A 13,005-nucleotide genomic window follows, 5' to 3' on the forward strand; every position below is an offset into this window, starting at 1 on the left:
CCAAATCTACAACAGTAAGGTACAAAGTGTATAATTCATCCAGTCTCAGGCATATAGTTAAATTGGTGGCATACTCTACTTTAGTACACATTAACTACTAATAAATACTTTTTTTTAGTAAATAAACAGTACAACTTTAAATATATCATCAGCACTTACCTATGTGGGCAGCCCTGGCAAATCTTCTGATCAGCAAAGGACCCTCCTAAGACTTTACTTAGCATAGCTGGATGTCCCAAGGCTTTCAAAGCTTCATCTAAACTATCCACCAGTGAATTAAAAAATTCTAAAGCATCATGCTGTTCACGCAGATTAACAGGCTCACCCCAAAGCCTAAAAAATGAATGGGAAAAAATACAGTATTTTCTCAGAAAATAAAGCAATACAACCATAAATGACAATATATAAACAGTTTTTTGTTTTAGTAGGAAAAAAGCAAATGCTCTTTATGTGTAGAGCGCGGTGAGAGACACAGTGAGGCTCATAGTGCAAGTGGAGCTCCGTGCCATGAGTCACTATGAAACTGCTGGTGTGGTTGATGGTTTCTATGGCTCCAGCACCTGCGGCTGCTTTATATAGTGAATCTTACTCTTATGTAAATGTTATAATCACTTTTTGTTTCGTGTTGCTTAAATTTCAGGTTACAGATACAGTGCAATGATTTATTTACTCTTAATTAAATCGCTTTTTCCAAGTGAAAGGAAAAAGCTATGACTTGTTTTAGAGTTGATCTCTTTTGAGTAATCTGAGGACTTAAGTTAGATAAACTTTCAATTGTGTATACCACAAAAATGAGGACTGACCACTAAAATCCTAGGCACTCCTGGAAACTATCAGTGACATCTAATTTTGTATTTACAGTGACATACATCAATTTTTTAAACACTTTTTCTATGTAGGAAATCTCATTCCAATCATGTAATATTTTTTAACTTTTTTTTTTTTAAAGTAGGCTCCATAAACGGGGGAGGGGACCAATGTGGGGTTTCAACTCATGACCCCGGGATCAAGACCTGAGCTGAGATCAACAAGAGTCAGACACTTAACGGACTGAGCCATCCAGGTGCTCCTCCGATTATATTTTAAACTTAACTTGATACAGTGAGTTTAAAATAAAACACATGTTCTTGTTTGTTAAAACCAACTTGGTTCGTTACTGGAAATGACACCAATCCATTCTATTAATTTTCAAATTATGGTTGATTCCCCATACTTTCAAACATGGAGTCAACCATTAATTACAAAAGAGAAAAGATGAACAGATCTGTAAGACACCAAGTTAATATCACCAATATCAGACGAACTGATACGGTGTATTTTCCCAACTCAATGCAATGAGAAGCACATAACACCACCTACTGTGGGCTTTCTTGCCAAAAACATTTAACTTGAATCTTATCATGAGGAAATAACCACACAAATCAAAATGAGAGATGTTCTTCAAGGAAACCAATCTAGGCTCTTAAAAAATTTCGGTGCCATAAAGTCATGACAAGTTAGGGAGATTATTTTAAAGAAAACTAAAGAGGTAACAACAACCAAATTATTTTGATTCCTTTCAGGATACCAGTCTGGGATAGGAAAAAAAAAGTCACAAAGAATATCTTTGGGAAATCAGAATATACACTGATGAGTATTAGACATTATTATTTAAAAAAAAATTCAAATATTTATTTTCCACTCCTTTTCAAGTAATCTCCATACCCAATGTGGGGGCTCAAACTCAGGACCCTGAAATCAAGAATTGCATGCTCTACCGACTGATACAGCCAGGTATCCCCATATTAGGCATTATTAAATCACTATTAAATTTCATTGAGTGTGATAATGGTATTATATGTAAGCAGAAAGTGTCTTTATTCTTAGAGGATACATACTGAAGCACATGTAGGTGTGTGGGGGTAAAATATCATGTTTACAACTTACAATCAACTGGTTCAGAAGAATCAAAACCCAAGTACAGTTGACACTTGAACACAGGTTTGAACTATGTGGATCCACTTACACATGGATATTCCCACCATACAGTACAGTACCATAAATGGATTTTCTCTTATGAGTTTTATTTTTTTTCCAAGATCTTTATTTATTTGACAGAGAAAGACAGAGAGAGAGACAGCAAGAGCGGAAACACAAGCAGGGAGACCAAGACGGGGCTTGATTCCAGGACACTGGGATCATGACCTGAGCTGAAGGCAGATACTTAATGACTGAGCCACCCAGGTGCCCTTCTTAAGATTTTTAACATTTTCTTTTCTCCGGTTTACCTGATTTTAAGAACATATTCTTACATATAATATATGCATATAATACATATAGCATACAAAATGTTAACTGTTATGTTATTGGTAAGGCTTCCAGTCAAGAGTAGTAGGCTCCTCAGTTTCGAGGACACCAAAAGTTAGACATGGATTTTCAACTGTGAGGAGAATCAATGCCCTTAACCCCCACACTGTTCAAGGGCCAACTGTATAAATATAAGCAAGACTGGCAAAATGTTAACTGTTAAAACTTTTTAGAGTATAACATAAAAGGTAATCACACTGGACTAATTTGTCACCTTTTCCGCTGGTTTCAAATTTTTCAAAATAAAAAATTGGGCATGTGGTAGGGAATGTGGTCAACTAACCCACACATATCAGGAGTATATTGTGTGTCTAAAGTGAGATTCATCCAGAAGTGCAAGTCTAGATAAAACTAGAAGCTCCAGTAGCATAGGAATCATTTTGAAATAAAAAATCCGAATGTATCATTAAGTGAGAAAACTATAACTGAATGACAAATTTTAAGCTAGAAACACAGGAAGTATGAGAGTAATTTGGAAGAGGAAGAACATAAATGTCTTAAAAGCCTTATGGCCGAGATGTGACAAACTGGGGAAAGAAAGAACTGCAACAGAGAGGAGAGTGAGGGGTGTGTCAGGTGATGTCAGAGTAAAAGCAGAGCTGGGAAGGAGGGTGGTGCATGCAAGCCAGTAGTATGGATTAAGCAGGGGCCTAGTTAGGGGAATCAGAGGAATTTATATGGTGACTCACAAGAATGCCATTATATTATAAAACAGTGGTTTCAAAAGCAATCTAAATAGTATCCTTGTAGGGAAAAGGAAAGCTGATCTGACAGAAGCAGGGAAGGCAGCCCCGGGTGGCAGTGTCAGGTGACAGGATGAGGCCTTGAAATTCCCCGGAGTTTTATTTAAAAACCCACAGCTATGAAGGATTAGAGCCTTTCTCATACACAGTAAAAAGAGTTAAGTGGTTGTACTGTGGTATTTAGTGCACGACACGTAACAGACAATGATTTAAAAAAGTAAGAGGGGCGCCTGGGTGGCTCAGTCGTTAAGCATCTGCCTTCAGCTCAGGTCATGATCCTGGGGTCCTGAGATGGAGCCACACATCGAGCTCCCTGCTCAGCGGGAAGCCTGCTTCTCCCTCTCCCACTCCCCCTGCTTGTGTTCCTCTTGCTGTGTCCCTCTCTGTCAAATAAATGAATCTTAAAAAAAAAAAAAAGGTAAAATATAAAAAAAAAACAAGATCAAGATATAATTGAGAATTTTAATTAAAAAAAAAAAGGTTATTTATTCCATCTTTCCTAGAAAATTATATATTAGGGTAGCAAAGTTGTACGTAAAATCTATTCTGGCTAGTAAATGCAAGAATGATTTAAGGAGAAAAAAAATGAGACTACCACCATTCTGTAATCCTGATGAAATACTCTAGCCAGTGATGATCAATGGCTGTGATCATGGGATACAGACATCACATACTTCTCCCCACTGATGTAAACATTACCGTCTATAAAGTAGCTTTGCCTATCATTTCAAAAAAAAAAAAAAAAAGAAAAGAAAAGAAAAGAAAAACACCTCGATCTCATCAAGTCTCTAGATCTCACTCCTTATTTATAGGAAATATAGCAGACTGAGGAAAACAGAAAATACAAAAATACCACAGGGATTCTATCAATAAAATCCAGATGGTTGGAAACTTTAAATTGTAAACTACCTACTTTCCCCCAAAAAACAGCAAGGATGTTGTTTTTAATGGTAGGCCCCATCAAGAAAAATGCTGAGACTACAAGGAGAGTCATAGCAACATTTGAGGTATATGGACTTCATTTGGATCCCAGTTTCAAAAAAATACATAGGAAAAATCAACTGTGAGAAAACTGAGTAAATATGAACACTAATAAGGATATTAAGAATTTTTTTTAAAAAGTTATTTATTTGACAGATAGCAATCACAAGCAGGCAGAGAGGTGGGCGGCGGGGGGTGGGTGGGAAGCAGGCTCTCCGCCGAGCAGAGAGCCCAATGTGGGGCTTGATCCCAAGACCCTGGGATCATGACCCGAGCCAAAGGCAGACTTAACCCACTTAGCCACCCAGGTGCCCCATGGATATTAAGGATTTTTAAAAGACACTGTAATAGTACCATGGTTAGGTTTTAAAAAAAAGGCACCAAAGATACACACTACAATATTTATAGATGACAGTGTGTGAGATTTGATTCAAAGCAATTGGAAAGTAGATGGGAATGTAGATTAAAAAAGACTGGGCACGAGTCAACAACTGCTGAGGCTGGGGGATGAATATAGATGGTTCTCCCTACTTCTCTAAATTTGAGAAATTTTCAAAATAAAAATTATTTTTTAAAAAGTTTTTTAGAATTTATTTGACAGGCAGTGAGAGAGCACAAGCAGGGGGAATGGGAGTGGGAGAGGGAGAAGTAGACTCTCCTTGGAGCAGGGAGCCCAATGTAGGGTTGGATCCCAGGACCCCGGGATTGTGACCTGAGCTGAAGGCAGATGTTTAACTGACTGAACCACCGAGATGCCCCCAAAACAAAAAACATCCTAACATCAAAAAACATTCTTAACATCTTAAGAAACTAAACAATAATGCCTCTCCAAATCACAACACTTTCTACCTCTGACTCTGAAGACAGAGTAAAACACTAAAAAGTAAAGTTTGATTATTACAGCAGACTCCTGAATAATGAGGGATGCTGACCCCCATGCGGTAGAAAACCTATAATTTCTGACGCTCCAAGACTTAACTAGGAGCCTACTGTTGGCTGCAGGTTTTACCTATAAAAATAAACAAGCAAGTAACACATATTTTGTATGTGTTATGTATTGTATTCTGTATCCTCACAATACAGTAAGCTGGGGAAAAGGAAATGTTATTAAGAAACCACAGGGGGAAAAATCCATTTAAAGTACTTTACTGTATTCATCGGGGGGATAAAGAAATTCCGTGTATAAGTGGACTCCAGTGATTCAAACCCATGTTCTTCAGGGTCAACTGTACTACTGTTTTTATTTTTTTTTTTGTACTGCTGTTTAAATATTAAACATAAAGATGCCCTCCAATATGTATTATTGTGTACAGCGATGTTTGTAAAGGTTTAAGCAGTATCCCTATTAATGTCTATTCCCAAATTACCTGAACTGTTTCCAAAATCCTCTGGGCACATAGTACTGTAGACGAGAAGCAGCTAAATGACCAAAGATGACTTGAAGGTGTCTTAGGACACCGATATTGTACTCCTTCCTATCTTCTGTTTTACTTAATGCTGGTTTGTCTTCAAATTGTTGAGGATATCCAAATACATCATCTCTGGGATCAACATTGCTCTAGATATGAAAAAGTATTAGTAAGTTAATCCAACTTTAAAGTATAAGAAAGTATTTTGAGACAAACGCCAGTTAGTGAACAAATGATTTTATCATTTGTACTTCTATTTCTTATTTCCAAAGCACTTAACTTCCAATTTATAAATTTTAATTTATAATGTGTTTATCCCCACCATTTCATAGAAGAGTTGTCATAAAGGAATAACCCTGCCTGTATACTAGAAAGGTAGGTAATTAGGGCAACATAGTAGAGTTGAGGTATTTAACACAGACTGAACTGGACCCCAGGACAGGTGCTGCCACTGAGAAGCTGGCTAACCTTGAGCAGGTCAGCTACCTTTATGTCTTCTTTTTCTTTCTTTCTTCCTTTCTTTTTTTTTTTTTTTTTTAAGATTTACTTATTTATTTCAACCAGAGAGAGAGTGAGCTAGAGAGAAAGCACGCACACGTACAAGCAGGAGGAGAAGCAGACTCCTGGCTGAGCATGGATCCCGAAGCAGGACTAGATCCAGGACCCTGGGATGGTGATCTGAGCCAAAGGCAGATGCTTAACCTTTTTAAGGTTTCAGAAGCCCTGTAAGCATTCAACTACCTCAGAGCTGACTGAGCCACCCAGGCTTAACCTTCATGTTTCTAAGCTTCAGTGTTTCCTCATGGGGATGTGTGGCTGTGGGGAGGATTAGGAGGTGCTCAGGACTGCGAATAGTCACCAAAATATGCATATTAATAGTACTCTTCAAAAGATGATGCTGGAAAAACTAGATATCCTCATGCAAAAGAATAAAGTTGGACTCCTCCCTAACACCCTATAAAAAAATTAACTCAATACTGACCAAAGACCTGACAGCAAGAGGTAAAATTATGACATTCTTAGAAGAGAACATAGGGTAGGTAGAAATGTCACAACATTGAATTAGGTGGTAATTTGTTGGCTAGGAGAGCAAAGGCACAGCTAACAAAAGAAAAATGAGACATACTGGACCTCATGAAAATGGAAACTGGAACCCCTGGCACACTATTGGTAGAAATGTGAAACAGTGAAATCACTGTGGATCAGTACCTTAAAAATTAAAAACCGTATGATCCAGCAATTCCATTTCTGGATATATGCCCAGAAGAAATGAAAGAAAGGTCTTGAAGAGAGGTTTGTACACCCACCTTCATAGGAGTACTATCCACAATCGCCAAAATGTGGCAGCCACCCAAGTGCCCACTGATGATCAATAAACAAAACATGGTCTGTTCACACAGTGGAATATTACTCCGCCTTAAAAAGGACGAAAATTTGGACATATGCTACAACATGGCTAAACCGCGGATATTATGTTGAGTGAAATAAGCCAGTCACAGAAAGGCAAATATGGGATGATTCCACTTATATGAGGTACCTAGAAGAGTTAAATTCAGAGAGATGGAAAGAGAACTGTGGTACCAGGGGCCTTTGATACAGAAACAGAGAATATCTAGTCCCTGTCCATGAGAAACTTTGTCCAGGGATGGAAACCAAGAACACAGGCAAAAGCAAACAACCAACAAAACCCTACAAGTGCAGTGGTGTGCCAAGACAACACAGAGCAGAAGGTACCATGAAAGCGAAGATGGGATACCTTACTTGAAATTACATCATATTTGATCTGCCTTGTTTACTTACAGTACAATTAGCTATCTCTCCTTGTGCTTACCCTCAACATCCCAGAGATGTGATGGGCTATAGGGCTAGAATTTCAATTTCCACTCTGAAGAGGGATTCTTAACCAGGTATAGGCGCAAAGTATCCCTGCTCTGAAGCTTCTTAAAAAGGTAAACAATGCTCAGACCCTAACCCCTGCGATGATGTGGCTCAGTGGATCTGGGGAAGAACTGGGACAGGTATGTTTCAGAAGCCCTCTAAGTATTAAACTACCTCAGAGCAAATCGCTGTGGTGACTGAAGAGAGGGAAGGAGGAAAGAACCACCAAAGACATTTACAATTAGAACACATTCTGGCTTCTCTCTGCAGTTCTCACCAACACCATGAACAGGAAAGATAAAATAAAAACAAAGAAATACAGGATGGATATAAACATGATCACGACTAAGTCTTGCCAATATTCTCTTCTTGAAAGAGCTGTGCCATAGTTATGTCAAATCTGGTCCACCACTACAACCAAACTTTTCCATAGCTTTACTGCGCAATGCATACTCAGTAAGGAGCCTAAATTTTGTCAAAAGACTACATGACATCTGAGGTAGAGAGAGGTTTGTTGCTTAAGCAAGAAGAGCTATGATCTGAGGCAAATGTAAAAGTAACCTAAAAGCAAGCACAGATAATGAAACTGGCAGAGTACAACTTAGCATAAATTAATGAAGATATATTTAAAAATATCAGGTAGAAAAGTGAAAATAGAATTTAAGTTGTTATAAAAATGAAGATCCTTATGATTATGCAAACTACAAATATTAAACACTTAACACAAAAAAACTGAGTGTGAACTGCTGCTTTAAAACTTATATACCACCATGAAAATGAACTGCAGTGTAAAGTCTGGCAGCTAGTGAGCACCAGATTATGTCAAGACATAGCAGTCCACGCTGAGAGACTCCAGCTTTATTTTCAAATATGTACCAACAAGTCCAACAAAAGTATAAGACTCGGTAAGAGAATGATAGTATCTGGTAGCAGAATTTCAAACAGAAAACAGAAATGCTAAATAAAATTTACCTCATTGTCCTGCTTCTCATCCCCAGACATATCATCATCTACATCACTACCTGTGCCTTCAATTGCAAGAATACCGTTCCTGATGGAGGGAATCATGTAGAGTTGCTGAATCACAGAATTCATGTAGCAAGTAGCACCAGCATTTTTCAGCCCCACAAATCCTTTAGGTGGGCGGGGTCCAACAGGTGGCAGATATTCCCACTCTGTAAGTGCTTCACAAGCTGAGAGAAGGGAAAAGGTTCTTGTAGTACAAACACAACCATTTTGTCCACTTTTAGCTCTAGTAAGCTGGTAAGTGAACATTACCAACAATTCCACTACTTTCCCAGCCAGATGAAGCAGTACATTGAGTACAAGTTTCCCCCTCAACAAACTGAAGGGATGCAGCAACTTGTACCACTATAGGGTTTCTTACCCCACCATTTGAAACCCGGTGTCTTACCTAGCACTGCTTCTATGGAAATGTCAGAAGCAATCTCTTTGCTAATTTCTATGCGCTCAAATTATTTTTTAAATTTTTACTCTTTAAAGATTTTATTAGAGAGCAAGCGAGCGAGCACAAGTTGGGGGGGGTGGTGTTGAGGAGTGAGAAGTAGGGAGCCTGATGGAGGACTCAACCCTGGGACTCTGGGATTCTGACCTGAGCTGAAGGCAGACACTTAACCCACTGAGTCACCTAGACACCCCTCTATGTGCTCCTTGTACTTTTAGTTTTACTGTTTCGTCATTATGAACTTTAATTTTTTTTGACTTTTGTAGGTTTTTTAAAGTGTCTTCAAATTCATTCTGACATGTAATATTAATATAAATACACCGATATATTATATAGCTTGCTCAGTTTTAAAGCATCCTAGGACCACCTGGGTTCATATCCAGGTTCTGTTGTTTACCAACTCTTTTCACCTTCAGGTAAGCTTCCGTTTCCTTTGTAATAAATGTGATAACAGTGACACCTGCTTTGCCTATAACTGCAATGTTCTTTTGAGGAGCTGATGAAATAGTGGATTCGAGAAGTCCTTTAGAACTGTAAATCACTGTATGTCTCCCTCTACCTGGTAGTATAAACCAGGAAAGAGTGTAAAATATTATCACTGTCTATGGGACTGGTTAAATAAATTATAGTATACTCAATTAAAAAGTATATAGCCAAAAAATGGAATTAGGCAGATGTGTCGATAGGGAACAACTGCAGATATATTAAGGGGAAAACAAAGTGAAGACATTGTGTATACCATATGCCAATCTGTGGTTAAAAACAAAAACTGTACCAAAAAAAACTTTGCATGTGGATTTTCCATACAGTAATGCTCAAAGGACAGACACAAACTGACATTAATAGTTACAGCTATCAAAGGGGAGCCACAGACTAAAATGGGCAAGAAACGTTTTTAGTATGTAGCTTCTTAGGTACTTCAAATTTTTACCATGTTCTACTCAAGAACAAGCAGCCTGTTTCTGCCATCTTCAAGCCTATAAAGGGATACGCAGAATAAGACTTCTGAAACAGCAAATCTATCTAGAGGGCTGTGGTCCAAGGCCACTTTTTGCTGGCTAGTAGCAGGGTCCTCCAAAACCAGAGCACACAAGTCATCTTAAAATTGAAGGTGATGACTGCCTAAGATAAAACAATCCTATATAGGGAAGAGATGTGCTCCCATATACAAAGCAAAGGACAACACAGTGACTCCTGGTGGCAGACTAAACAAAACTGGATGAATCTGGGGAGAGGTTACCCATGTCCATGGAAGCAGTGGCATGGTTCATGCCAAATTTCAAAGCAAGCTTCCTGCAAGGCCAAGGGACACAGAATCTGTGTGATACCATACCCATACCTTGAGGGTAGTTAAGCTTATTGAAAATTAAATGAATAAATGTGTGGATTTGTTAAAAAAACAAAACAAAGAACCCTGAACAAACGAAAGACTCTTTTTAACCTCCACCTTATTATACACAGATTTGATAGAATAGCTAATGGTAAAGCCTTTTTTTTATGGTCTAAACTTTTTTAAAAAAATTTTTATTTTTTATAAACATATATTTTTATCCCCAGGGGTACAGGTCTGTGAATCGCCAGGTTTACACACTTCACAGCACTCACCATAGCACATACCCTCCCCAATGTCCATACCCCACCCCCTTCTCCCAACCCCCTCCCCCCAGCAACCCTTAGTTTGTTTTGTGAGATTTAGAGTCACTTATGGTTTGTCTCCCTCCCAATCCCATCCTTGTTTCATGTATTCTTCTCCTACCCCCTTAACACCGCCATGTTGCATCACCACTTTTAATGGTCTAAACTTTTAAGCAGTTTAATCAGAATCTCCTAAAATGTTATTAAAAATGTCCTTATCTTCTGAAATACAACATATCAAAAAATTTCACGCTTTTAAATGTTTACTGTAATCAATTATATCCTTAAGCTTTGAGGATAACATGGTTTTCTCTTAAATTATTTGTTAGATTCCTTATTTCTGCTTTTCCAGTCATTTAATACTGTCGCCCCATCCTTTTGGAGCTTCAGTTCCAGATCTGTATGATCTGGAGTCTACAGTCTATCTCAAGGGCTTTTGTGTGAGCATTACCTACGGACTTAAACTGCATTAGAATGTCATCTTCTCATATTCTCATCTTTTAAAACCAGATTTTCTTTGGGCTCATATGAAAATAATATTAAAGAGCTTCTAAGTAAGGGCCTGAAAGGTGTTTTAAGGAATGCAACTTGAGTTTTAAATTTGAACTCTGCCATTTATTTTGACTACTTATTACTGTGGTTTGGGTTTTATTCCAGGTTTGATGGAGAAGAAATTTATTTTGCTAAATACTCAGACCCCTACAGAAGACATTTAAAAAACACTTGAAAATTTTTCTGCATCAAGACTCTTCGCTTGTAATGGTGTGAAATTATAGATCTATCTCCTACAAATGTTAAGCTAGCTGCTGAAAGAAAAACACAAGCTGAAGATGTTTACTTAAAAAAAAAAGAAATTAGGAAAATAGAATTTGAACAAATTAGAGAATTATCTGTCATCGAAACACTGCATTTTAGTATACTTACTAGTTATTGCTGTGCCAATATAATACATTTCAGTCAAAGAATCTACTATCTGTTTGAGATTCCTCACGCAGCCAACAGCTAACGCTACAAGTAACTCAAAACCAGCATTAATGGTAGCCGGGGAGCTACAGACTGGAATTGCCTGTTCAGCGGGCAGCTCTCCGTTTCTCATATATTGCAGGTAAACATTGGATGCAGGGAAGATGAAATCATCAATTAATTCCTACAAAAGTTGAAAAAAGGATTACATATTAGCAATCACATATGTATATGTTATATATACTTCTATTTCTATAATGTTTATGACAAAGTTGTGTGTATACATTTATCTTTTTTAAGAAAAGAAAGAAATGTCTCTTGGAAGGAAATAACGTTAAACTGCTTGTCAGAATTAAAGCTATCATTACATCTGAGAAAACTTACTTGGATTCTCTAATAAAAAGATTCTACTTCAAAACACTCTTTACTACAACTAACAAATACACCAAGTTTCTCTGATTAAGTATTAAGAGCAAGTTGACTGTAGCACTTAACTTTTTTTTTTTTTTAAGATTTTATTTATTTGACAGACAGAGACCACAAGTAGGCAGAGAGGCAGGCAGAGAAGAGAGGGAGAAGCAGGCTCCCTGCTGAGCAGAGAGCCCCAGCAGGGCTCGATCCCAGGACCCTGAGATCACGACCTGAGCCGAAGGCAGAGGCTTTAACCCACTGAGCCACCCAGGCACCCCAACATTTTAAATAAGTTTACTCTTTTGTTTTCTTAAGAGATTTTATTTATTTGATAGAGCGCAGAGCAGGAGAGAAAGTACAAGTGGGGAGGTAGGGCAGAGAGAGAAGGAGAAGCAGGCTCCTGGCTGAGCAGGGAGCCTGATGCGGGGCTTGGCTCGATCCTAGGACCCTGAGATCATGAGCTGAGCTGAAGGCAGATGCTCAGCCCCCAGGTGCCCCATGTTTACTCCTTTAATCATATGTGTACCAAAACTGATTTTAAATAAAAATAACATGTACTAAAATGATTCTTTGAGTTACCACACATGTGAAAAAAGTCATTAAAGAAATAGGATAAACATGACGCTATCTCACAAATACGTGTTGTTTTAAAAAGACTGAAGTGAAAAATTCATTTTCCAAAAACAAAAAAAAAAAATTCAAGTGTGTATTTACTTTAAATACACAATATATTTTATTTACATACAAAATTCAGAAAGTATATTTAAAAAAATCACTGCAACCTCTATAAAGATTCTTAAAAAGAAGGTAGAAACGGTCAAGATAATACACCAAAGACATGGTATTATAAACCAGCCAGACAGATTTGGTAACAAACATCGAGGAGGTCAGGATATCTAGTTTTGGACAAAACTTACTTTAATGAGATTAGCACCTCCTTTTTCACAACCAATATGATACTTTCTCTCAGGGGTTTGAAAGGCCAGTAATTCTTTTGTTACCCCAAGGTGACCTTCTAAGATTGTCTCTTCAACACCTGTTTCACCTGTTCTTTTAACATCATCCTGTCAAAGAAAAAATAACAAATGTCTAATTTATGAAGGGAGGTAAGGAGGGAGAGAGAAGTCACAATGAGAAAACTAGAAACACATGAAGTAATTCCCCCAAACTTTTC

At 37.8% G+C, this 13,005-nt stretch overlaps 1 protein-coding gene across 8 annotated transcripts in view; it reads right to left on the reverse strand.

Annotated features, from left to right (window-relative positions):
- USP9X (ubiquitin specific peptidase 9 X-linked) overlaps window positions 1-13,005 on the reverse strand; it is a 163,260-nt gene that overhangs the window by 20,076 nt on the left and 130,179 nt on the right. For all 8 annotated transcript variants that reach the window (XM_082717797.1, XM_082717801.1, XM_082717799.1 and 5 more), the window contains 5 exons: window positions 12,749-12,895; window positions 11,382-11,604; window positions 8,330-8,550; window positions 5,438-5,628; window positions 160-333 (listed from right to left, as the gene is read on the reverse strand). In XM_082717797.1, coding sequence (XP_082573923.1) covers window positions 160-333; window positions 5,438-5,628; window positions 8,330-8,550; window positions 11,382-11,604; window positions 12,749-12,895 — 956 coding nt within the window. The remainder of the gene's footprint in view (window positions 1-159; window positions 334-5,437; window positions 5,629-8,329; window positions 8,551-11,381; window positions 11,605-12,748; window positions 12,896-13,005) is intronic.

Source organism: Mustela nivalis (genome assembly GCF_964662115.1).
Source record: "Mustela nivalis genome assembly, chromosome: X".
Classification (NCBI taxonomy): domain Eukaryota; kingdom Metazoa; phylum Chordata; class Mammalia; order Carnivora; family Mustelidae; genus Mustela; species Mustela nivalis.